The sequence below is a fragment of the Cucurbita moschata genome, unplaced genomic scaffold (assembly GCF_002738365.1).
Source record: "Cucurbita moschata cultivar Rifu unplaced genomic scaffold, Cmos_1.0 Cmo_Scf00041, whole genome shotgun sequence".
NCBI lineage: Eukaryota > Viridiplantae > Streptophyta > Magnoliopsida > Cucurbitales > Cucurbitaceae > Cucurbita > Cucurbita moschata.
The window spans coordinates 791,634-814,223 of record NW_019268557.1 but is presented as its reverse complement, the minus strand read 5'-3'; the positions used below and the strand labels follow the sequence as shown (position 1 = coordinate 814,223).

The 22,590-nt window shown below is 37.3% G+C and overlaps 6 protein-coding genes across 8 annotated transcripts; 4 read left to right on the top strand and 2 right to left on the bottom strand.

Annotated features, from left to right (window-relative positions):
• Positions 1-1,843: 1,843 nt before the first annotated feature.
• On the bottom strand, positions 1,844-3,197 carry LOC111433087 (codeine O-demethylase-like). Its single transcript, XM_023070013.1, has 3 exons — positions 2,933-3,197; positions 2,599-2,843; positions 1,844-2,454 (listed from the first exon to the last, which is right to left on the bottom strand). The coding sequence occupies exons 1-3, from the start codon at positions 3,143-3,145 to the stop codon at positions 1,881-1,883; spliced, it is 1,032 nt and encodes a 343-aa protein (XP_022925781.1). The 5' UTR covers positions 3,146-3,197; the 3' UTR covers positions 1,844-1,880.
• A 2,315-nt stretch (positions 3,198-5,512) lies between these two features.
• LOC111433084 (protein SRG1-like) lies at positions 5,513-8,335 on the top strand. The gene is made up of 4 exons (XM_023070010.1): positions 5,513-5,917; positions 6,954-7,201; positions 7,268-7,592; positions 7,693-8,335. Exons 1-4 carry the CDS (start codon positions 5,660-5,662, stop codon positions 7,957-7,959), a joined length of 1,098 nt encoding a protein of 365 aa, XP_022925778.1. The 5' UTR covers positions 5,513-5,659; the 3' UTR covers positions 7,960-8,335.
• A 162-nt stretch (positions 8,336-8,497) lies between these two features.
• Positions 8,498-10,684, top strand: LOC111433085 (protein SRG1-like). Its single transcript, XM_023070012.1, has 4 exons — positions 8,498-9,180; positions 9,253-9,500; positions 9,594-9,918; positions 10,008-10,684. Exons 1-4 carry the CDS (start codon positions 8,926-8,928, stop codon positions 10,257-10,259), a joined length of 1,080 nt encoding a protein of 359 aa, XP_022925780.1. The 5' UTR covers positions 8,498-8,925; the 3' UTR covers positions 10,260-10,684.
• A 1,364-nt stretch (positions 10,685-12,048) lies between these two features.
• On the top strand, positions 12,049-17,641 carry LOC111433083 (ABC transporter B family member 9-like). Of its 2 annotated transcripts, XM_023070008.1 has the most exons (10): positions 12,049-12,330; positions 12,693-12,747; positions 12,968-13,143; positions 13,218-13,439; positions 14,025-14,263; positions 14,346-15,145; positions 15,217-15,811; positions 15,886-16,381; positions 16,464-16,727; positions 16,947-17,641. In XM_023070008.1, the coding sequence occupies exons 1-10, from the start codon at positions 12,097-12,099 to the stop codon at positions 17,589-17,591; spliced, it is 3,726 nt and encodes a 1,241-aa protein (XP_022925776.1). In that variant the 5' UTR covers positions 12,049-12,096; the 3' UTR covers positions 17,592-17,641. The 2 variants fall into 2 exon arrangements, with proteins under 2 accessions (XP_022925776.1, XP_022925777.1); XM_023070009.1 differs by lacking the exon at positions 12,693-12,747 and having other exon boundaries at positions 12,242-12,330.
• A 1,084-nt stretch (positions 17,642-18,725) lies between these two features.
• Positions 18,726-20,939, top strand: LOC111433088 (nucleolin 2-like). Of its 2 annotated transcripts, none has more exons than XM_023070015.1 (6): positions 18,726-19,076; positions 19,538-19,791; positions 19,905-20,103; positions 20,190-20,245; positions 20,357-20,475; positions 20,609-20,939. In XM_023070015.1, the coding sequence occupies exons 1-5, from the start codon at positions 18,989-18,991 to the stop codon at positions 20,444-20,446; spliced, it is 687 nt and encodes a 228-aa protein (XP_022925783.1). In that variant the 5' UTR covers positions 18,726-18,988; the 3' UTR covers positions 20,447-20,475; positions 20,609-20,939. The 2 variants fall into 2 exon arrangements, with proteins under 2 accessions (XP_022925783.1, XP_022925782.1); XM_023070014.1 differs by having other exon boundaries at positions 18,737-19,076; positions 19,890-20,103.
• Positions 20,940-21,000: 61 nt separating this feature from the next.
• On the bottom strand, positions 21,001-22,202 carry LOC111433089. The gene is made up of 4 exons (XM_023070016.1): positions 21,932-22,202; positions 21,592-21,829; positions 21,387-21,432; positions 21,001-21,256 (listed from the first exon to the last, which is right to left on the bottom strand). The coding sequence occupies exons 1-4, from the start codon at positions 22,041-22,043 to the stop codon at positions 21,173-21,175; spliced, it is 480 nt and encodes a 159-aa protein (XP_022925784.1). The 5' UTR covers positions 22,044-22,202; the 3' UTR covers positions 21,001-21,172.
• Between the last annotated feature and the right edge of the window lie 388 nt (positions 22,203-22,590).

Below are 22,590 nucleotides of genomic sequence, written 5' to 3'. Positions count from 1 at the left end.
AAAAAAAAAAAAAAAAAAAAAAAAAAAAAAAAAAAAGGGAAAAAAAAAACGAAGGACGTAGGTTTTGACTTGTGACGTTTCATGTCTACAGATTTTCTTGGGAGTTTATAAGACTATTGGCAGGTGGTCCTATCTGTGCCTCAAAGCTTGGGGATGGAGCGCCATAGGTGGTCCTATCTGTGCCTCAAGAACATCTCTCAAGTTGATAATGTAGGCGCCATAGATGTCATCTTTCTTAACTTGCAGACTTTGAACATGGTTGAGCTGATGATGAAATGTTAAACCACCTCCTTTATGGACAGCCCCCCTACTGAATATATATATATATATATATATATATATATATATAGAATATGGTTAGATTATAGAATGTTTCAGAAGATGAGCTTTATTTGCAAAATAGAAGATAAAAGTTGATATGGTTTTCAATCTGGAGTTTTGAATGAATGTACTGAACCGTTTGGATCCCACAAATGAATAAAAATTTTAATCTACATTTGGGGACCACATTTGAAGATCCTACGAATCAATAAAAAGTTAAATCTATGTTTGGATCTCATTTGAAGATCCGACGAATGAATAAAAAGTTAAATCTATGTTTGGACCTCATTTGAATCGATCCATTTATCCTATTGAAGATAAAGTTTAGTTTCAAATAGGAGGAGTATTGTCGTTTTATTACTTTTATTTCTCTCTATTATTTTTATTCAAAGTTTGAAAGGGCTTTAAAACTTAATGAAGTGAGAAGGATTTGAATTGGTTTTACACAGGAATAAATTAGTTGTATAAATAAAGAAAAGAAATGGGAATAAAATAAGAAGTGAAATTCTACTCCTTTTTTTTGTTTTTGTCATTCATTATATTAAAGCAACTGATATAGTCAAATAAAATAATTATTAAATAATTAAAAGATAAAAGATAAAAGGATGACACAACTTTATTACAAGACTTTTTGGTACCCAATAATTTGTTTTATCACTTGGAGTTGCGTAGTGGATCAAAACTTTGCTTTCAAACACCCAACAAACGTGCCAACTTATTCTTATTTTATTAATTTCTTTTTATATACATATATATATATATATATATATACATACACGTGTCATGTTATAACTAAGTCAACACTAGTTTTTTATTACCCAAATTGCTGGGTATATGACAACAGCTCCCATGTCCTGCTACCTCCTAACGTTGTCCTACAAAAAATAAAAAATAAATAAAAATACAAAAAAACGTTTTGGTTTGATAAAAAAATCTTATAAGAAGATATGAAACTATGATCATTTTTTTTTTCTTTAAAGAATTGATAGTTAAAACAAGTTTGACTTAGAGCAATTCTATATTGGACGACTTTTTTTTTTTTCTAAAGAAATATATGAGTAAAGACAAAATATACTAAATGACTCGTGTTAGTTCGAGAAATATCAGACTCATTAGGTATCCAACTTTTAAATGCCATATCCTAATCTGAATTTTGAGCATATATCATTACCCAGTCTGAAAAAAACAAAAAAACAATTGATTCAAATGATTATGGACATCAAAAATATATTTTGAATCGGATGTGTTCATGTAGTTTAAAATAATTGTTTAATTTATTAATATATAAGAAACTATATTTGGTATTAATTATTTGAAAATATAATATAATGAGCAGAAAGAAAGGTGAGACGACAAACTCATACATAAACCAATGTTATTAACATGTGATATGGATATTATTCTATTTTATTTTAATGTTAAATAAAAGTTGAGTGGACTGATTCAATCCATTTTGAATGAAATATTTATATATTAATTAATTGGTGCCCCTCTTATTAAAATTGAAACATTTATTTATTTATTTATTTTAATTATAATTAGAGAAAGATGAATGAGGATTAATTGGGTTGATTAGTTGGTGGGATCTTCATCCGCTCCAAGTGGGATTTTCCACTGAAAGATTGGGTGAAGAAGTCCTTGAAATAATCCTCCATCACAATCCTTCTAAACAATGGTGGGCTTTGAGTTTGTGGTCCGATCTCTGCCTCAAATCTGGGATTGTAGAACACCGCTATAGACATTCTCCCTTTCTCCGAGTTCACCGCCGCCCTGTGCTCAATGCTGTTGTAAACCCCATTGCTCATGATCTCAACAACGTCGCCCACGTTCACCATCAGCCCGTCTGGGATGAAACTCACTGGGAACCATGTCCCATCTTTCTTCACTTGGAGACCTTCCACTCCGTTCAGCTGGTTCAATATCGTCACCCCCGTCGCGTCCGAGTGCGGTCTCAAACCCACCACTAACTCCGGCCTTGGACATGGCGGATAATACGTCATCCTTACTGCCTCCATTCCATCCTCGAACAACTCCTCCATCTTCCTCACTTCCATCTCCAAATTCCCCGCCATCATCCTCAACAAACTCATCGCTATCTTCTTTGTCGCTTTCAAGTACGATTCTAACGTATTTCTGTATTTTCACGTAAAATTAATAAGCTTGATTTAATAAAAGATAAAAAATTGTTTGGTAGTTATTCACTTCAATTTGAGAAAAATTCATTTATTTGTTTTGACATATTTTGATAATCCCGGTAGGTTCGTGTTAGGGAGGGACCTTAAGGATGGAGGGAAGTGGGGAAGGAGATGGGGTTTTCTTCTCGAAAGAGGATTGGTGATCATGTAAAACCTATCGCCCCAATCAAGCTTCTGATCCATGGATCGAACCACGGTTCCATAGCCCTCAAATTCTCCGGCCTTCATACAAAACTTCATCTTCTCATCTAGTGGAAGCTCAAAGAACCCTTCAATCTCACTCTTCACCTCTTCCAACAATGAACTGCTAACCCCATGGTTCACTAGCTGAAAAAAGTTATAAACAACAACAACAACGCACGTTTGACTTAGTCAGACACATATCATATCATATCATGGATCATAGTAGTAGGTACCTGAAACAAGCCCCATTGCTTGCAAGCGGAGTGAAGATTGAGAAGCTCAGAGCGGGAATGTTGCGGTGAGAGTAATCGACTCATATCGATGGTCGGTGGGGCGGGGAACGTGGAAGGATGGGAGGTAGAAGAAGGCTCCTGATCCAAACGAATGAAGTTTTGTGGGATATTGATTTTGGAGCTGCTTTCTACCAGCTCTTTTAAGCTTATCATCTTGTCTTCTTGTTTGTGGCTGCGTTTTATGGCATTAGTTTATCATCTATTTATACACACACTCAAACAAAAAGAAGTAGATTTACACACACATCTTTCCAATCTTCTTACTTTTTCACACCCTTTTATTCTCTTTCTTTAAGCCTACTCCCAACAAATATATATATATATATATATATATATATATATATATAGTTGTCTTATTCAAAATGTCTATATTTAATAGGAACATTCACACACGTGTCCCTTAATAGGGAAGGAATGATCAGCTTTGGTCTACAAGATCTTTTTTAATGCCTATGGAAACTAAGTGTAATTTTAATGGCTATGGTTCATGATTACGAGCCCGTACTATGCAAGACTAGTTGACTCAAGCATAATGTGGAGACCAAGTCAACGTTTTTATGGATGCGTAATGGGTTTGTCAGGGGTTCTTCAACTATTCTCTCTATGATGATTATGCTGTATGTAAAGTACTAATCAATCTCTAACAGTGAATTGTGTTGACTGAGTTTGAACAATTACGTGGTGGTCGTGTTTCACCTCCACACTCATTTATGCTACTATTTTTGTCGAGTTGTGAACGGGAGGTATGAAATTTAGGGTGAACATATTCTTTAATATGGCATACATTGAACATGCAAACAATATTCAAATGGACCATAATAGGTTGCATTCAGGTAATGATCGTAGAATTTTTTTTAATATTCTGATTCCTTACTTTAATGGACAAGAATACATTTGGAATTAGGATTCGAATCTAATTCTAATTGGGTTCTTCGTAGATTTCAATTTTCCCATATTTTTTAATTTTGAATGCACAAACATCCACTTATTCTCACCACTAGAATCATTTTGTTGGGAAGAAAATGAATCGATCCTTTGAATCGATGGTTCGAGTATGAGTATACCATTAATTTTTGTAAAAGTTTAATGTAGATTGACATAAAGTTATATGAGTCATACATCGACTAATTAAGATGAAGATATGATTACAAAGGTTGCCATCTGGTTGAGCAGGGATGGCCACAACTCCCCCGCATAGCAAAAACGTGGAGAAAACAGAGTTAATAAGTCATTGCTTACGACAGGATGAGAATAAGAGAGAAGATGGAATCAGTGGCTCACCCTGACCCAGCCTTTATTATCGCAATCTGTATTGGTTTGCGGGGTGGCATTTTGACAAACACCTTTGTGTGTGTATGGGTGGGCGGTGGAGACGGATGGGAGAAGCTCAACCCTCTCGCGTCTCTCGCAATTTGACTGTCCTTTTCATTGCACTAAAGGGATTTTAATTGCCAACACAAAAACGAAGACAACGTGATGATGTTCTCCGACATGTTTTGTTGGCAAACCCACCGATGAAGTGGAACACACCCTCAAATCAAAACCCCACATTTGCCCCCACTCAAACCATCTCAACTATTTTATCGGGGAGAATAACGAAACCTCTCCTTATTAAAACTTTGAAAACAAATTCAAAATAAAAAGTTCAAAGAGGATAATATCTACTAACGAGAACACTGAATACCGAAGGAAAGGATACTGAATGGAGTGCCAGCGTGAATGCTAGCTCCAAAGAGAGGTGAATTGTGAGATCCCACGTCGATGGGAGAGAGAGAGAGAAACGAGTACCAACCAAAATGATAGATAGAACAAAAATGAGAGATAAAATTATAAATTATGGTGATAATAAAAGTCTTGCTCATGTGCTTTGAAAAATACACGAAATAGAATTTAATCACATAGAAATATGAGAATAAAACGTGCATATTATTTTTGTGTGGAATGATACACACATATCATTACATTAAATGCATTTTTTATCTTCATTTTTTTCTTCGCCATCTTTTAGGACGACCATAAGCAACAACGATATGTCTTATAAGTCCTCTAACGATGCACGATGTCAATTTCAAGATTAAATCTCGATGTCTTCTTCATCTACATCTATGTCGACAATTGGGACCCATCGATCAGATTCAACGTCTCATTTTCTTGGTTATCAAGATATTTGATGATGTATTAAATAATTGGAGTTGAGAGTTGTGAATTTTAACACTTAAAATTGGGAGAGAAAATCCTTGACATGGAACCCTACTGGGCTTTCAAAAGTGGGCTTTCAAAAGTGGGCTTTCAAAAGTGGGCTTTCAAAAGTGGGCTTCTAAGCTTGAGAAAAAGCCCAATCAATGTATAAGAAACTTTTCAAATTAAATTTTAACTTTTTATTTTGTTCTTTTTTTTTTATTTTTTTATTTTTAACTCTTTAATGGATACATATCTCCTCTTAAATTTATCATCTCTTTTATATATTCAGAGTTGGTTCTAATTATTCAGAGTTAGTTAAGACGGTTGGATGTAAATCGGACGGTGAAACTAGGGATTGCCGCCGCCTCAAATAATTTATGAAATGTATAGTTTACTAACTTCCATGGAAATGGAGGACAGCACTTGTTTTCTTCTCGTGGCAACTAAGTAGCAAGTCAACACCACAATCACCGCTTTGAAAAATCCATGGAATCCAATACTGAAATCGTTAACTTTGGAACATCCATCATAGTGCCCAGTGTTCTGGAGCTGGCTAAGCAGCCCCTTTCGAAGATCCCCCTTCGCTATGAACGCGCCGATCAGGACCCGCCTATGGTTTCCGACAGAGATTCTGGACCGTCGGTACCGGTCGTTGATCTTCACCGATTGGCCGTCGGAGATTCTGCTGCTGCTTCGGAATTGGACAAGTTGCATTCTGCATGTAAGGAATGGGGATTCTTCCAGGTATGTAGATGTATTGTAAACCGTCTGCTAATTGTGCCCTAATCTCACGATTACAATCTTTTGGGACTGTGACTGTGAATCGTGAATGAAGATTGGTAAGTCATTGGTTTGATGGGATTCCCCATTTTGCTGCAATGATCTAGATCAAGATGTTGAAATCTACTCTCTTTGATGGCTCTTCGTCTGCTATTATCTGATTGTAGTTTTATGTTATGCATAGCCTTCCTAAGATTAGGATTATAAGTGTCATGGTCTGAGGTCTCACATCGGTTGAAGATGGGAACGAAACATTCCTTATAAGGGTGTGGAAACCTCTCCCAAGTAGATGCATTTTAAAATTGTGAGGCTACAACCATACATAACTAGCCAAAGCGAATAATATCTACCGGCGGTGGGCTTAGACTATTACAAATGATATCAGAGCCCTACACCAGGCGCTGTGCCAACGAAGACGCTGGCCCCCAAGGGGTGGATTGTGAGGTCCCACGTCGGTTGGAGAGGGGAATGAAACATTTCTTATAAGAGTGTGGTTAAGACCGTGAGATTGATGGCGATACGTAATGGGCCAAAGTAAACAATATCTAGTAGCAATGAGATTGGGCCGTTACATGTGTCATGTCGGATGTCACTAGAGAATTTCTGAAGACTGGAAGGTAAAGTTACAAAGAGAAACAATTGGCAACGAATGAGTATTACAATATTGTTTCTCTCTCATGTTACATCCTTCTGTAAGGCCTTTGATCTCAAATAAGGTTTTATGGTGGTGGGAGAGCTCTTCCCTCGGTATGGGAAACCTATTAGTCAACATAATTGAATATGGGTGTTTAAGAAAGCTTCGACCATTCATAATGGCCACCCAACCAAATGGGGTTGGATTGGATTATAAATTAGTTGGAGTTATTTTCACGGGTTCTGTCATTTTGAGGAAGAATCTCTGTAGAAAGAAGCCTAGGAGTTACTTAGACAGTTTCTTCTTGTAATTGTGAAGTCTGGCGCTTCCTGGCCTGTGGTTGGTTCTGATAATTGTTCTTGGCAGATCATAAACCATGAAGTTTCCACCTCATTGCTGGAGGAATTCAGAATGGAAATTGAAAGTTTCTTCAATCTTCCCTACGCTGAAAAGAAGCTGCTGTGGCAAAACTCACAGAATCAAGAAGGATTTGGGCAGCTCTTTGTGGTATCAGAGGAGCAGAAGCTTGATTGGTCAGACATGTTCTACATAACCACTCTCCCTCTTGATCTGAGAGAGCCTCGTCTATTTCAAAAGCTTCCACCAAAACTCAGGTTTTTGGCCAATTCTTGAAACTCAATCGAATGGTATGATTTTGATTTCTAATTCCCTTATTGCAGAGAGACTTTGGAAGCTTACTCAACTGAAGTTAAGAAGTTAGCAATTGTCATCTTGGATCATTTGGCCAAAGCTCTGAAGATGGATGTTGAGGAAATGAGAGAGCTCTTTAGAGATGGTGTTCAGTCAATGAGGTTGAATTACTATCCTCCATGCCCTGAGCCCGATAAGGCGATCGGATTTTCAGCACATTCAGATGCTGATGCTCTGACAATTCTCTATCAGCTCAATGAAGCCGAAGGATTGCAAATTCGAAAGGATGGGAGATGGGTTTCTGTTAAACCACTTCCAAACGCATTTGTAGCCAACATTGGAGACATCATGGAGGTGCTTCATGGTCTCTATGTGCATTCATCTTTTTCTGATACCTTTCATTAACTTGCTAGCAATTTACTGTGTTTGGCCTATCTCTCTGCCTTTGCTGCAGATTGTAAGCAATGGTGTATACAAGAGCATCGAGCATAGAGTTTCACTGAATTTCTCCAAGGAGAGGCTTTCAGTAGCTACATTCCACAGCTCAAATCTAAACTCGGAGTTGGGTCCAGCTAACAGCCTCGTAGGACCGCATAACCCCGCAGTTTTTAGAAGAGTTATGTTGGAAAAGTACTTCAAAGACTTCTTTGCTCGAAAACTAGAAGGAAAATCATACCTTGAGCAGATGAGAATAGAGAATATGGGCGACCATGCTTGTTAAAAAGTTATCTACCGACAAGAAACAAAAATAAAGTATATGCTCGTCGCACAAGTGGAAGAAATTAGACATCCATATCAGAAACAGTGAAATGAGGAATGAAATGTTACAGGTTGATCTCACATTCTTATCCATTAATTTTCTGACCTTTATTCTGTATTATTTCTATGGTTAAGGTCTGAATGCTAGCTACTTGATTTCTCATCATAGCTCTGTATTCTTCCTACTGTCATGGTCTGAATGTTGGCGACAACTTAGCATCTTTTGCATCTCTTCAGCTTGCTTCATTCGTTGTGTAGGAGATTCATCATGAATCCCAGCTAATGAATGTAAAGAAAACATTGCTATTGATAAATTTAAGCACTTGATATATTTTCAATTAGTTTCAGTTGTTGGGAAGCTGAAATAGAACTATTTTGTGCCTGGTTGATCCCACCAAGAAACTAAATGTCTCTGGATTAATAGAAAGAAAAAAAGATCCAACTGGTGGGAAGTTTATCAGACAACTATGATGATATACTCATAGTTGGTTCCAATCTTTGTGAGGTTGGATGCGTCAATGATTCCACATAGAAACAACATTTCTCATTGGATTAATTGAAAAAGTCCAACTTGTGGTAAAAGAAAATTATTTTATTCAGAATTTGAGCTTATCCATCTCCAAAAAACTCTACTTACATGTTCTAGGTTAGTTTCAATATTTGGAAAACTTGAAATTCAACCATTGTGTGCTTCGTGGATCCCACAAAGAAACAAATTTCTCATTGGAGTTGTAAAATAATCCAGCTTGAAGTTGCAATGTTTATTTTATTTGGATTTGGAGCTTGTTGATCGACAGAAGCTATCTGACAAATTGAAAGGCAGCTGAACACTAGCTTTGTCTTAATAGTTGCATTGGGAACTCAGCTTTGTTAAAGAGTTGTAGATATATGTGTGTTTAGAGGGAGCTACTGGGAGCTTTGTTGGGAGATGGAGCCACAAGTAATGAAGCTGCAGCTGAGAGATTCTCTTCCGGTGCCTTGCGTTCAAGAGTTGGTCAAAAGCTCGCCGTCGACAGTTCCCCATCGATATATTCGCCCCGACCAAGATCCTCCTTTTGAGTTCACAGACACTTCGACTCAAGTCCCTGTTATTGACATGCACAAGTTGCTGTCCTCCAACAATTGTGAGGATCCTGAACTTGCTAAGTTCCATCATGCTTGCAAAGATTGGGGTTTCTTCCAGGTACTTGCTGTTTGACCTGTCTTAAAAGCTTTCCTTAATATCATTCTGTTGATTCATTTTCTTTCTCATCAGCTGATAAATCATGGAGTGAGTGATGTATTGGTGGAGAGTATGAAATCAGGCATTCAAGCACTCTTTAATCTTCCAATGGAAGAGAAGAGCAAGCTGTGGCAAAGACCAGGAGATGTTGAAGGATTTGGACAGAGCTTTGTTGTCTCTGAGGAGCAGAAGCTTAATTGGGGAGATCTCTTTGGACTTTTTATGCTCCCCACTTACTTAAGGAAACCTCACTTGTTCCCCAACCTCCCTCTTCCATTCAGGTAGTATTTCCTGTATTTTTCCACACATTAAGATATGCAAGACAAGCTTGATTTGTTGTGTATGATGGGTTTCCTTTTCGTCTGTTCTTTTAGAGATGATTTGGATGCTTATGCACTGGAGATGAAAAATCTAGCCATGAAACTGCTTGAATTAATGGCGAAGGCACTGAAAATGGAGATTTGCGAGATGAGAGAGGTGTTTGAAGAAGGAATGATGTCAACAAGAATGAACTACTATCCTCCATGTCCTCAACCTGAACTTGTCATTGGACTCAATAACCATTCTGATGCATCTGCCATTACCATTCTTCTTCAAGTCAATGAAATGGAAGGCCTCCAGATAAGAAAGGATGGGAGGTGGGTTCCTGTTAAGCCTCTCCCAAACGCCTTTGTTGTCAATATTGGAGACGTTATGGAGGTAAAAGTTGTCATTTTCGTCTCTATATATTTTGAATCAACCCCGTAAAACCTGATTCGTTTCGATGTTGAATACGAACAAACCTTCAGATTATCACGAATGGAACGTATCGTAGCATCGAGCATCGTGCAACGGTGAACTCAGCGAAGGAGAGGCTCTCAGTGGCCATGTTTTACAGCCCAAGATTGGATGGGGAGATAGGTCCTGCCCCAAGCTTGGTCACTCCAGAAAGACCTGCCTTGTTTAAAACAATTGGAGTCACAGATTTCCTCAAAGGATTCTTCACCAGGGAACTGAATGGGAAGTCATATCTTGATGTCATGAGAATCCAAAAGGAATAGATATAATCAAAACGGCTGCTTTGTTGTTGATTTCTGAAACTTCATATAATAGCTCTGCTTGGAATATATTGCTACAAGATGTTGTATTGTTTTAATACTGTTCTGAACAAATCTGAGCGGGGAAGTGGTGGCGATCCGATGAATACCCAGTTCAGATTTTGAAGTAAATGCAAGGGGGTGAGTGGGGTCTTCACTTTTTCCTGTTTTATCAAAATCAATTCAAGATTTGAAGAAAGTTGAAGTGGGATTCTTCCGTTTTGATCAAAAAGCAAACCCCATTACAAAATTGGAGAAGAATCAAAGTGTATAAGGTTGGTATTTTACCTGTTTTGATCCAAACTCAGTTCAGATTTTGAATAAAGATGAAGTGGGTAAGTGGGTGTTCTACTATCCTCATCGAAACCCACTTCACAATGTGGAACTAATTCTTGTTCGTTCTTTCAATTTGTTCAATACACCATCAAAACCATGAACTTCAAATCCCATGTACCAAGTAAAAGGTGATGTAAGAAGACTCTAACGCGTTTCATTCCTCCTTCCCGTTGTGATATGTCACGATCTCGAGCCTCGAATCTTTTTCTTGGTTCTCAACAACATTCCATAAACTGATTCTTGGTTCTCAACAACATTCCATAAACTCTCTAAGTAGAAGTCGTGTTTGAACTTTTCTCCTATGAATAGCGTCCCCAAATTCGAAAGAACGATGAGAACAAGTGTTTGAACTTTTCTCCTATGAATAGCGTCCCCAAATTCGAAAGAACGATAAGAACAAGTGTTTGAACTTTTCTCCTATGAATAGCTTCCCCAAGTGTTTGAACTTTTCTCCTATGAATAGCTTCCCCAAATTCGAAAGAACGATAAGAACAAGTGTTTGAACTTTTCTCCTATGAATAGCGTCCCCAAATTCGAAAGAACGATAAGAACAAGTGTTTGAACTTTTCTCCTATGAATAGCGTCCCCAAATTCGAAAGAACGATAAGAACAAGAATAGCGTGTGTACTGAAAAAATCTAAAATGTCTGCCCTTTTTTAAGTGGCATCGAGACACTGGAGCTAGTGTTTTGATACTACGAACGGAAGTCACTTAATTTGATTGAGCACATATTTTCATATGACAAAATATTTACGTGGCTTTGCTAATTGAATTTATATAATTTGGGGATATTTATTTATAATTTTTTTTTAATAATTTTAAGTGACCAAAAATATTTTGTTTACTCCATTAATAAAAATTACTTTTTTAAAAATATATTTGGAAGAAAAATAGATAGATTATGGTGAAATCAAATATATATTAAGAAAAAATAAATTTGTAATTAATAAAATCAGTTTGAAATATAATGAAACAAGAAAGTTGCTACTTAATCCTTTTTTCAAAAACAAATGTAAGATAAATAATACTTTATTGAAATAATTTTTTTTAAAAATAAATTTAAAATCTATTTAAATCATGGTTTGTTAGGAAAATCTCCTTTTAGCAAAATATAGACAAATATAATTAATAATTTAGAAATTTAAATAGATAATTGAAAAAAAGCAAATTCTTTATTCTTACATCTTCATTTTTTTTCCAAAAAAAAAAAATCAATAAATTATGAGTATATAGAATAAATAAATAATATATATATATATATATATATATGTAAAAGGAAATAAACAAAATGTTTGTGAATTTGCTAAATATAATTATTCTAGAAGGAGGCGGACGTGGAATCATAACTTAGGTTCATGAAACTATAATTTCCCCAAGCATTCCTTCTTCTATTAAAGCACTTGCAAATTGCCCCAATTTCAGTTCCTCCTCAACCTCCACTCTTTCTGCACTCACCTCAACCGCCATGGACGCCGCCGCCTCCTCCGCCTCGCCGCCGAATGGACGACACTATCACAGCGTCCCTTTCTATAAACTCTTCTCATTCGCCGATCGCTTCGACACTGTGTTGATGATCGTCGGCACCGTCAGCGCCGTCGCTAATGGCCTCTCTCAGCCGCTCGTGACGCTCATTTTCAACAAGATGATCAACTCCTTCGGCTCCGCTGATCAGTCTGACGTCGTCGCTCGAGTTTCCCAGGTTCGTCTTCCACTTTTTTTTTTTCTTTTTTTTAAATACTTTTGTTCTAAATATAAATGAAATTAGTTTATATTTTCAAAAAATATTAATTTCTAATTAATTTTTTTTTCTTTGCATTATTTATGAACAGATGATTTATTCTTATAAAAATAATGGAAATTATGAATTTTCTTTGCAAATCAAAAAGAAAAAAAAATAATTGCTTATTTTTATTATTATTTTATTTTAATTAGAGGTGTAGATAAAAAATTAAATATATATATATATATACACACACATATATATATATATATATATATATAAATAAATAAATAAAAATATTAATATATACTTTAAAAAAAACTTGTTTGTTTGGCTTCCAGATTTCCATAGACTACGTGTATGTGGGCATTGGCACTGGAATTGCTTCATTCCTACGTAAGTGTCAACAAATATTTTCTTCTTATTATATATAATATTGTGATATCACATCCGAGTATAAAACATTTTTTATAAAGTGTGTAAATTTGTCTTCGGTGGACGCGTTTTAAAATTTTGAGAGGAAGCTTAATATATGAATCGGTGTTGTGCCTAAGCTGTTATAAGCTGTTAGTAAATGATGTGTTGATTGACATATAAACATAATAATCGATTGCAGAGGTTGCATGTTGGATGGTAACAGGAGAAAGACAGGCAGCACGAATTCGAGCATTGTATTTGAAAACAATACTAAGACAGGACATTACATACTTCGACACTGAAACTTCAACTGGAGAAATTGTTGGTCGAATGTCTGGAGACACTGTTCTTATTCAAGATGCCATGGGAGAGAAGGTATTTGTTCTTTATTTTCTCATTCTTACTCTTTTGTTGCATCTTGTTTCAAATTTGTTTGTTTGATGATGTAGGTGGGGAAGTTCATACAGTTAATATCAACTTTCTTCGGTGGTTTTGTGATTGCCTTTGTGAGGGGATGGCATCTTGCTGTGGTTCTGCTCTTCTGCATTCCTGCCATTGTAGCTGCTGCTGGTGCCGCTTCACTCATCATGTCTAGAATGTCAAGCCGTGCACAGAATGCTTATGCTGAAGCTGGGAACGTTGTAGAACAAACCATTGGAGCCATTAGAACAGTAAGAATTGGGTTAAGACTATTATTGTGAGATTCCACGTCGGTAGGAGAGGAAAACGAAATATTTCTTAGAAGGGTGTGAAAAACTCTCCCTAACATACGCGTTTTTAAAACTGTAAGGTTGACGGTAATACATAACCGGCCAAAGCAGACAATATCTACTCGCAGTGGGCTTGAGCTGTTACAAATAGTATCAGAGCTAGTCACCGGATAGTGCGAGACACTAATCGTAGTAGGGCTAGACTCTTTCCATAGTAGAAGTATTTTAAAACCTTGAGAGCCCAAAAGGGAAAGTTCAAAAAGGTGCTAGTAATAGGCTTGGGCTGTTACAAACGTTATAAGAGCCAAACACTGAACGATGTGCCAGCGAGACGCTGGACCCCAAGGGGGTGGATTATGAGATTCCACGTCGGTTGGAGAGGAGAATAAAACATTCATTAGAAGGGTATGGAAACCTCTCCCTATTAGACGCGTTTTAAAACTGTGAAGCTGACGACAATACGTAACGGGTCAAAATGAATAATATCTAATAGCGGTGAGCTTGGACTAACCTGACCTGTGTTTGTTGTTTCTTTGATTATTCAAGGTAGCGTCCTTCACTGGGGAGAAACAAGCTATCGAGAAATACAACGAGAAGCTGAAAATAGCCTACAAGTCAACTGTTCGACAAGGACTTGCCTCAGGTTTAGGACACGGCATAATCTTGCTTATCATCTTTGGCACTTATGGGGTTGCTGTATGGTATGGATCCAAGCTTATCATTCAGAAGGGGTACAATGGTGGACAAGTTATCAATGTTATATTAGCAATTTTGGCTGGTGGAATGTAAGTTCAAATCTTCATTTTCATTTCACATGATCCCTATGCTTTGGTCTATGAAATTCACCAACTTTTTTCATGGTACAAGGTCATTGGGCCAGACATCACCTGTGCTGAATGCATTTGCTTTAGGACAGGCTGCCGCTTACAAAATGTTCGAGACGATCGAGCGAAAACCGAAGATCGACTCCTACGATGCCAGTGGTGTAGCACTGGAAGACATACAAGGTGACATTGAACTTAAAGATGTCTACTTCAGATATCCTGCACGCCCAGATGTGCAGATCTTTTCAGGATTCTCGTTGTCTGTTCCCAGTGGAACCACGGCTGCACTTGTTGGACAGAGCGGAAGCGGGAAGTCAACAGTTATCAGTTTGCTAGAAAGGTTCTATGATCCTGATTCTGGTGAAGTACTCATAGATGGAGTGAATTTGAAGAAGTTTAAGCTCAAATGGATTAGAGAAAAAATTGGTCTTGTTAGCCAAGAACCTATTCTCTTTACAGCTACTATAAAAGAGAACATACTGTACGGTAAAGAAAATGCCACAGAAGAAGAGGTCAGAGCGGCTACTGAGCTTGCTAATGCTGCAAAGTTCATTGACAAGCTGCCTAAAGGGCTTGATACAATGGTAGGCGAGCATGGTACCCAGCTATCAGGTGGACAGAAGCAAAGAATAGCCATTTCAAGAGCCATCCTGAAAAATCCGAGGATTCTACTCCTGGATGAAGCTACCAGTGCTTTAGATTCAGAATCAGAGCGGATTGTTCAAGATGCACTTGTAAGAGTGATGGCTAACCGGACAACTGTGGTTGTTGCACATCGCTTGACAACTATAAGGAATGCTGACACTATAGCAGTGGTGCATCGAGGGAAACTCCTTGAACAAGGTTTGCTATAGATTCAAGTAATTTCAGATTCCCATTTCCATAGTTTGAGCTAACCAAAATTTGAAATTTAGGAACACATGATGAGCTGATCAAAAATCCTGATGGAGCTTATTCCCAGCTACTCCGTTTGCAAGAAGGAACAAGAACAGGAACAGGAACAGAAACCAAGCCAATGATGAGATCCATAAGTAGGGGTTCATCAGGTAGTCGTCATTCATTCACAATCAACTTTGCCATTCCAGGTTCAGTTCATATCCACGATGAAGAAATCAATGAAGACAGACCAGAAAGAAAAGACATTGATATGGAAAAGCCTAAAAGTGTTTCATTGAAACGATTAGCAACCTTGAATAAGCCTGAACTTCCTGTCTTGCTGCTTGGATGTATTGCAGCTGTCTTGAATGGCATGGCTTTTCCTATCTTTGGCCTCTTACTCTCAAGTGCCATTGGAATGTTCTATAAACCAGCAAACCAGCTTCAGAAAGAATCCAAGTTTTGGGCATTTCTGTATCTCTGTCTAGGATGTCTCACATTCTTTGCTTCATCTTTGCAGAATTGCCTTTTTGGAATTGCAGGCGGAAAGTTAATCGAACGGATTCGGTCTTCGACATTCGAAAAGATTGTCCACCAACAGATTAGTTACTTTGATGATCCTGCAAACACAAGGTCAGTTTAAGAATTTGAATTTTTTGTTTCATCAACATCATGTTTTTAAGGTAGAACTCCTTCCCATATTTCAGTGGCGCAATTGGTGCAAGGTTGTCTACTGATGCTGCCACAGTTAGAAGGCTTGTAGGGGATGCCTTGGCCTTAGTAGTCCAGAATATTGCGACCATCACAGTTGGGCTAATCATAGGATTCTCAGCTAACTGGATACTGGCAATTGTAATTCTAGCAGTGTCTCCTTTGCTGCTTACACAAGGCTACTTCCAGGCCAAGTTCACGAAAGGGTTCAGTGCAGATGCCAAGGTCATGTATGAAGAAGCCAGTCAAGTCGCCAGTGATGCGGTCAGCAGCATCAGAACCATTGCATCATTTTGCTCTGAGAAGAAGGTGATGGATTTATATGAAAAGAAATGTGAGGACCCTGTCAAGAATGGAGTCCGCCTAGGACTCCTCAGTGGCGCCGGCTTTGGCTTTTCTTTCTTTGCTCTCTTCTGCACAAATGCCTTTTGCTTCTACATTGGATCCATTCTTGTGAAACATGGCAAGGCAACATTCCCCGAAGTCTTCAAGGTTCAAATATAACCTTTTTCTGTTCTTCCACCTCCATGTTTACGATATTTAGTATATGATTGTTCTTCATTTTCTGCGACAGGTCTTTTTTGCTCTTACAATTACTGCCGTGGGTGTTTCCCAAACCACTGCCTTGGCTCCTGATAGCACCAAAGCCAAGGATTCCGCTGCCTCTATATTTAAAATACTCGACAGCAAGCCTAACATTGATTCAAGCAGCAGCGAAGGTGTGACACTTACCTCTGTAGCTGGAAATATCGAGTTTGATCATGTTAGCTTCAAGTATCCAACAAGGCCAGATATTCAAATTTTCCGCGATCTAAGCTTACGCATCCCATCGGGAAAGGTAAAACAACAACAATAATTCTCCATAATGGTATGATTTTATCTACTTTGAGCATAAGCTCTACAAGGTGAAACTCTCTCTCAACAATTCTCAACAATCCTACTTTGGAACAAAGTATACTATAAAGCCTCCTCCGAACTCTAATAATAAACCCCATTTCAAAAAGTTTCCCTTTTAGTTCTTGTATTGCTTAGATTGAATGTGTATTCTCCTCTGCAGAGTGTTGCATTGGTTGGTGAGAGTGGCAGCGGGAAATCGACGATAATCAGTCTAATAGAAAGATTTTACGACCCAGATTCGGGGCGTGCTCTTCTTGACGGAGTGGAAATTCACAAGTTCAAACTGAGGTGGGTGAGGCAGCAAATGGGGTTGGTGAGTCAAGAGCCAATATTGTTCAATGAAACAATTCGCTCCAACATAGCTTATGGAAACCCAGAAAACGCAGCAACCGAGGAAGAGATAATGGGAGCAGCAAAAGCAGCCAATGCCCACAATTTCATTTCTTCACTGCCGGGAGGCTACGAAACCTCAGTAGGAGAAAGAGGAGTCCAGTTATCAGGCGGCCAAAAACAGAGGATAGCCATTGCGAGAGCCATTCTGAAGAACCCAAAAATTCTTTTACTGGACGAGGCAACGAGCGCGCTGGATGCCGAGTCAGAGCGCGTGGTTCAAGAAGCATTAGATAGAGTGATGGTTAACAGAACCACCGTCGTCGTCGCCCACCGCCTTGCCACCATTAGAGGCGCTGACATTATTGCTGTTGTCAAAAATGGTGCAATTGCAGAGAAGGGCCGCCATGAGGAGCTGATGAAGATCAGTGATGGCGCTTATGCATCCTTGGTGGCACTCCATTCAAGTTCTTAATTTTAGGAACAAACTCAACAAAATATTCTGTGTTTTTATATATAAATATAAATATATCTATATATATAGATTTAGTAAATATAAAATAAAAATTTTAAAATTTATAGACTTATTAAATATTAAAAAAAAATTAAAGATATCATTAATAAAATTACTATATAAAAATCTAATGAGAAAATTATAATTAGGTTTCTCCCATCTTTCCTTCCTTTATTTATTTGTTTATTTTCTATTTTCCGTACTTATGTACTTCATTCTTAGAAGACTCAAAAAGTTGATATTTGAAGCATTATAATTATTATTTTTTAATTATTAGAGTATGATTATTCAATGTTGTTGTATTGTATAGAACAAAAGGGCTTTTTATAATGATATATTTATCATTTTATTTTTATTTAAAATTTTAAAATTTTAAAATTAATTTAAATATATGACACACCGATTTAAAATTTTGTTAATAAGTCATTAATAATAAATTTTCATTTTGGCATCTAATAGATATAAAATTAAAAGTTCATAAATTTATTAAATATCTTTAAAGCTCATTAATTTATTAAATATGAAATAAAAAAATTTAAAAGACATTATTATATACGATTGTGAATATATTTGATACAAAATTGAATTTATTTGTAAAATGGAATATTATTTAATTTAGGAAAATTATTTATAAAAAAGAAGATCCAACACGAGAAATTTAAGGGTGACGTCAAAATCCAGTATAAAAAAAATGAAAACATTTAATTGGATTTTGTTTATATATTATAATGAGAAAAACAGTGAGAGTGGAACATGGCACATTCCCAATCACTCGCATTCGTTCACTCTTTTCTTTGGATTTTTCTGACAATAAATTTGGGACCAAATTTCATTAAATTTCTTTCCTTTTTTTTCTTTTCAGAATATAAAGTTTCTTTATTTCTTAAATTTCCTCTCACATAGACTGTGTGATTTTTTTTAGTGTAAATTTCTTTTGTGATGTTTAATCTTTAGAAATAAGAATAAGAACAACAACAATAAGTGTTTCTCCCAAAAAAAAAATGGTGAGAAATGTTTTTATTTTAATATCATTTCAAATCTCACCTACAAACAAAGCAGAGGAGATGGATAAAAAATGGAATCTTCCTGCGATTTTTAACATTGGGGGAAGTGAGAAGGGCACATAGCGTTGGGGGATTGGGAATCCCAATTGGCGCTTAAGCAATTTGGGGAGTGAGTGAACCTCCAGATCGTCATCCCCACCTGTCCCTTCCTCTGCCATATCCTTTTTCCATATATATATGTATAAACCCACCTCACAATTTTTGCTCTCTTTCAATCTTTTCTGAGGCTGCGGAGCCTCCAAGTTTGTGTTTCTCCAGAAACTCCCTTCCCTTCCATTGCTTTTTGTGTTCATCATGCCGTCAGGTGCTAAGAAGCGAAAAGCTGCCAAGAAAAAGAAGGAATTGGAAGCTCACATCAACCCTTCTTCCATCGCCTCCCAAGGTACACTCCTCATACCCCCTTTTCCGATTTAAGGGCCCTTTCGTGTTCATCCGATTCATCTCTCGTCCTCTTACTGTATTCATATGTAATTTCTGAAGTGGGTTTTGCCACTGATGCCTCCTCCTTGCTTTTGGGATCTGATTAAACTAGATTGGATTTGGTTTTTGATTTGAACCCTTGTAATTACTATCTCTTTTATTATTGTTTATACCCCCCAATTAGATTTGTTGACTGATTCAAACTTCAGCTTTATTTTAATCCCCTGTTTTTTAATTTCAATTTTCCCCCTTCGGACGCTTCATTCCGAAGTGAGCAGAGTTTTGGGGTACTTTAAGCTTCAGTTCTTTGATTGTTTTGGAGAGAATGATTTCATTTGAATTAGATTACGGCAAATTGTTTCATCTGGGGATTTACTTAATTCTGTGTTGGATTTCTTCTGCTTATAATTCTGTTCATTTCAGGAAATGAGGATGTTAAGAACCGAAGTGATAAGGGAAGTGACAGTGGTGAGGTTGAATCCCCAGCTTCTGAGAATCAGCCAAGCCACAGCAATCCATTTGGTAAGGGGAATAAGGAAGTAGAAGAGAGCAGCTCCTCCAATTCTGGGACTAATCAGAAACTAGGACTTGCTTCTGAGACAAAAAATGGCACTCTTCAGAATCATAGCAGTAGCAGTTCAGATGATGAGTCAGTAGATACAACAAAGGAACCAGAGGTATGTACTCCGCTTTTTAAATTTGAAACTGCAACCTACTCTTATCAGCTCAGCAACATTAGTTTGCAGCTCTAAGAACTTACATGGTGGATGGATAGGTACTTGATGAGAAGATTGCGCCGACGGCTGCTTCTATTGTTAACTCGGTTACGCCAGAGGTCTCGGCATCGGAGGAAACTATCGGCGTCGTTGAAAGTGCTTCTGTTGAAAATACTGCCATACCTGATATGATTACTTCAGAGAAGTTGTCACTGACAGCTCCAAGGGATCCCTCATCAAAACCAAATGAAGATAGAAATTTACACTTATCAGGTGAATCTGTTCATAAGGGCTCTTCTTCTTCTGATGCCTTTGAATTTGCATCTGGAAAACTTAGACTGAAACTAATAATTTTGCAGCACATAGCAAAGGGTCTGAAAGTGCAGAAAATTTCAACCCAGAATCTGAGGATCAGGTTTTTTTTTTTTTTTTTTCAATTTCTTGTCGTTGCTCAACACAGCAGCAGAGCAGATCATATGTTAATTGTTCCTTGAGAAATGAGTTTTTGTTTTCCAATTTTGTGCAGCCGTTGATTGTGTCGAGACCTCCCGTGCCACGAAGAACCTCATGGTTGAGTTGCTGTGGTTTATGTGATGTATTTACGAGCTCGAACTGATAGCTTCGCGTACAGTTTCTATATATAGGGTTAGTCAACGATTACCTTGCCCAATATTAAATGCTGCTCATATCAGGAAGCTGTCTGTGTTTGAAAATTTAATTGTTATGAAAGATGAAAGTTTTCATTGACACTCAGATAATTTGTTTTATGTCGAGGCAGGGATGAAAGTCTTCACAGGACGGGTGAAGGTTAATCGGCAAGGGTCGTTATGAAAGCATGATAACATAGACGACATCGAACTTGATGAGCCCAGCTTAAGGTAGATCATCTTCTTGGATTTAGAAGCTAGCAGCATGAAGATATTCCCTTACATGTCTTTGTCTTACAGTGAGTTCTCTTTTCTTGGAGCATAATGTTCTCGATTTTGCATTGGTTTGACATTTCGCAGTTAAATTATCGTAAATGTTTCGATTGTGTTGATAATCTGTTATCACCTGACTTTCTTATTCATTTGACATCTGCTATTGCTTAGCTGAATGAATTCTCTCTTAACGTTTGCAATGAATTCTCTCTTTTAAACTTATGCATACTGTTAAAACTGCTATGAAGCAAATCAAAGTCATCAAAGTCATTGAAATTTTATTCTTTTTTTGCACACCAACTGTGAGTTTCTCCCCATTTACATATAGAGCTGAAGTAGAGAAAAATAAAGAATGGAAAGGAAAGAAAATTTGAAAGCAAACCCCACTAACTAAGCGTTTGGTGAACGTTATTTCGAGTCGACTAGCTGGTTGAGGTACACACAATGATTGCAGTGTAAATAAACTGCGTAACTGAAAGGATAATCAGGGAAGCCTCCAATGCCATCTGCATAAGGAAACGTAAAGTAACTCAACCTTAGCTCCGTAGTTTCTACTAACTTTGTGATCACTTTTGGAGAACTGAAACAAAGTCTCTAAAAAGGGAAAATTAAAGAGAGAAGTTTTGGGTTCCTCACCAGATGACCACTGGTGACAGTTTGGGAGATCTCTTTCCAAGCAAACCTGCATCAATGATATTCATTTTATAATCTTTCATGTGATTTCCCTTAAAGTTTTAAAACGTGTCTACTAAGGAGAGGTTTCCACATGCTTATAAGGAGTGTTTCGTTCCCCTCTCTAACCGATATGAGGTCTCACAAAATAAGATTTGAACTTGCATACCCCATAGCAAGAAAAGTTAGGAAGCAGGCGATGAGAGCTGATGAAGCAGCGGGGGGCAAGTTGGCAGCGAGGGGCAAGTTGTTAGCGTCGGAAAAATGGAAGTAGAAGCTTCCAGAGATGACAGATGCAACAGTAGCAACAGCAGCAATCAAAGCAAAAACAACGAAGAACCCAGTGGCAGTGTTCCCAATTTGGAAGAAAATTGGAGAAAAATATACAGGAACTTCAAACTCAGCACCTGAAAATGAAACACTTGCACAAAATTACCACTAAAAGAAACATCAACACCATAGTTGAAAGAAGAACAGCAGAAAGATGAGGAAACAGAGTTGATTCAAACCAATAACAAATCCATTATCAATTGAGTGATTCATCACCCAGCCACCGATCCCGAAAATGACGATGCTAGCGCAGAAATTGAACAACAAAATCGACTGAGCAATGGCCTTCATATCTTCAAATGGGTTGTATAGAAGAAAGAAGGGTTTTGAGATGAAAGAGTTTTGTTTATGGCTTTAAACTTGAGAGTTCATCCTATGGAGAGTTGGGGTTTTGTTGAAAGCATTTTAAGGGAGGATGTCAGGTTCTTTTCTTGCCAAAAGGGATCAGAATTGGATGTAAAGGGGAAGTGAATCATTCTTGCTTGCCTCTTCTTTCACACACGAAATTTGATGCAATTTTTTACACATAAAGGTCTCACCATTTTTTGCTTTTCCATGGAGGGAGTTATATTCTTTGCCAACTTCCTTAATCCCAATATATTAATCCACCCAATCTATTGCCTTGTAGGTTTCCAACTTCTAAAATCCATCCTCAGTTTCCAATTAATTTTCAGAACATCCATCATGGTCTATGGTCTTTGAACTTTAAGAAAGTGATCGATTCGATCCATATTTGTAAAATTTCAACCAGCACAACGAAATTCGTTAATACAACTCATTGTTATCTTTTAAGAAATTTAGTGAATAAAGTGTCATGTCAAAAATTTGGAACTATATG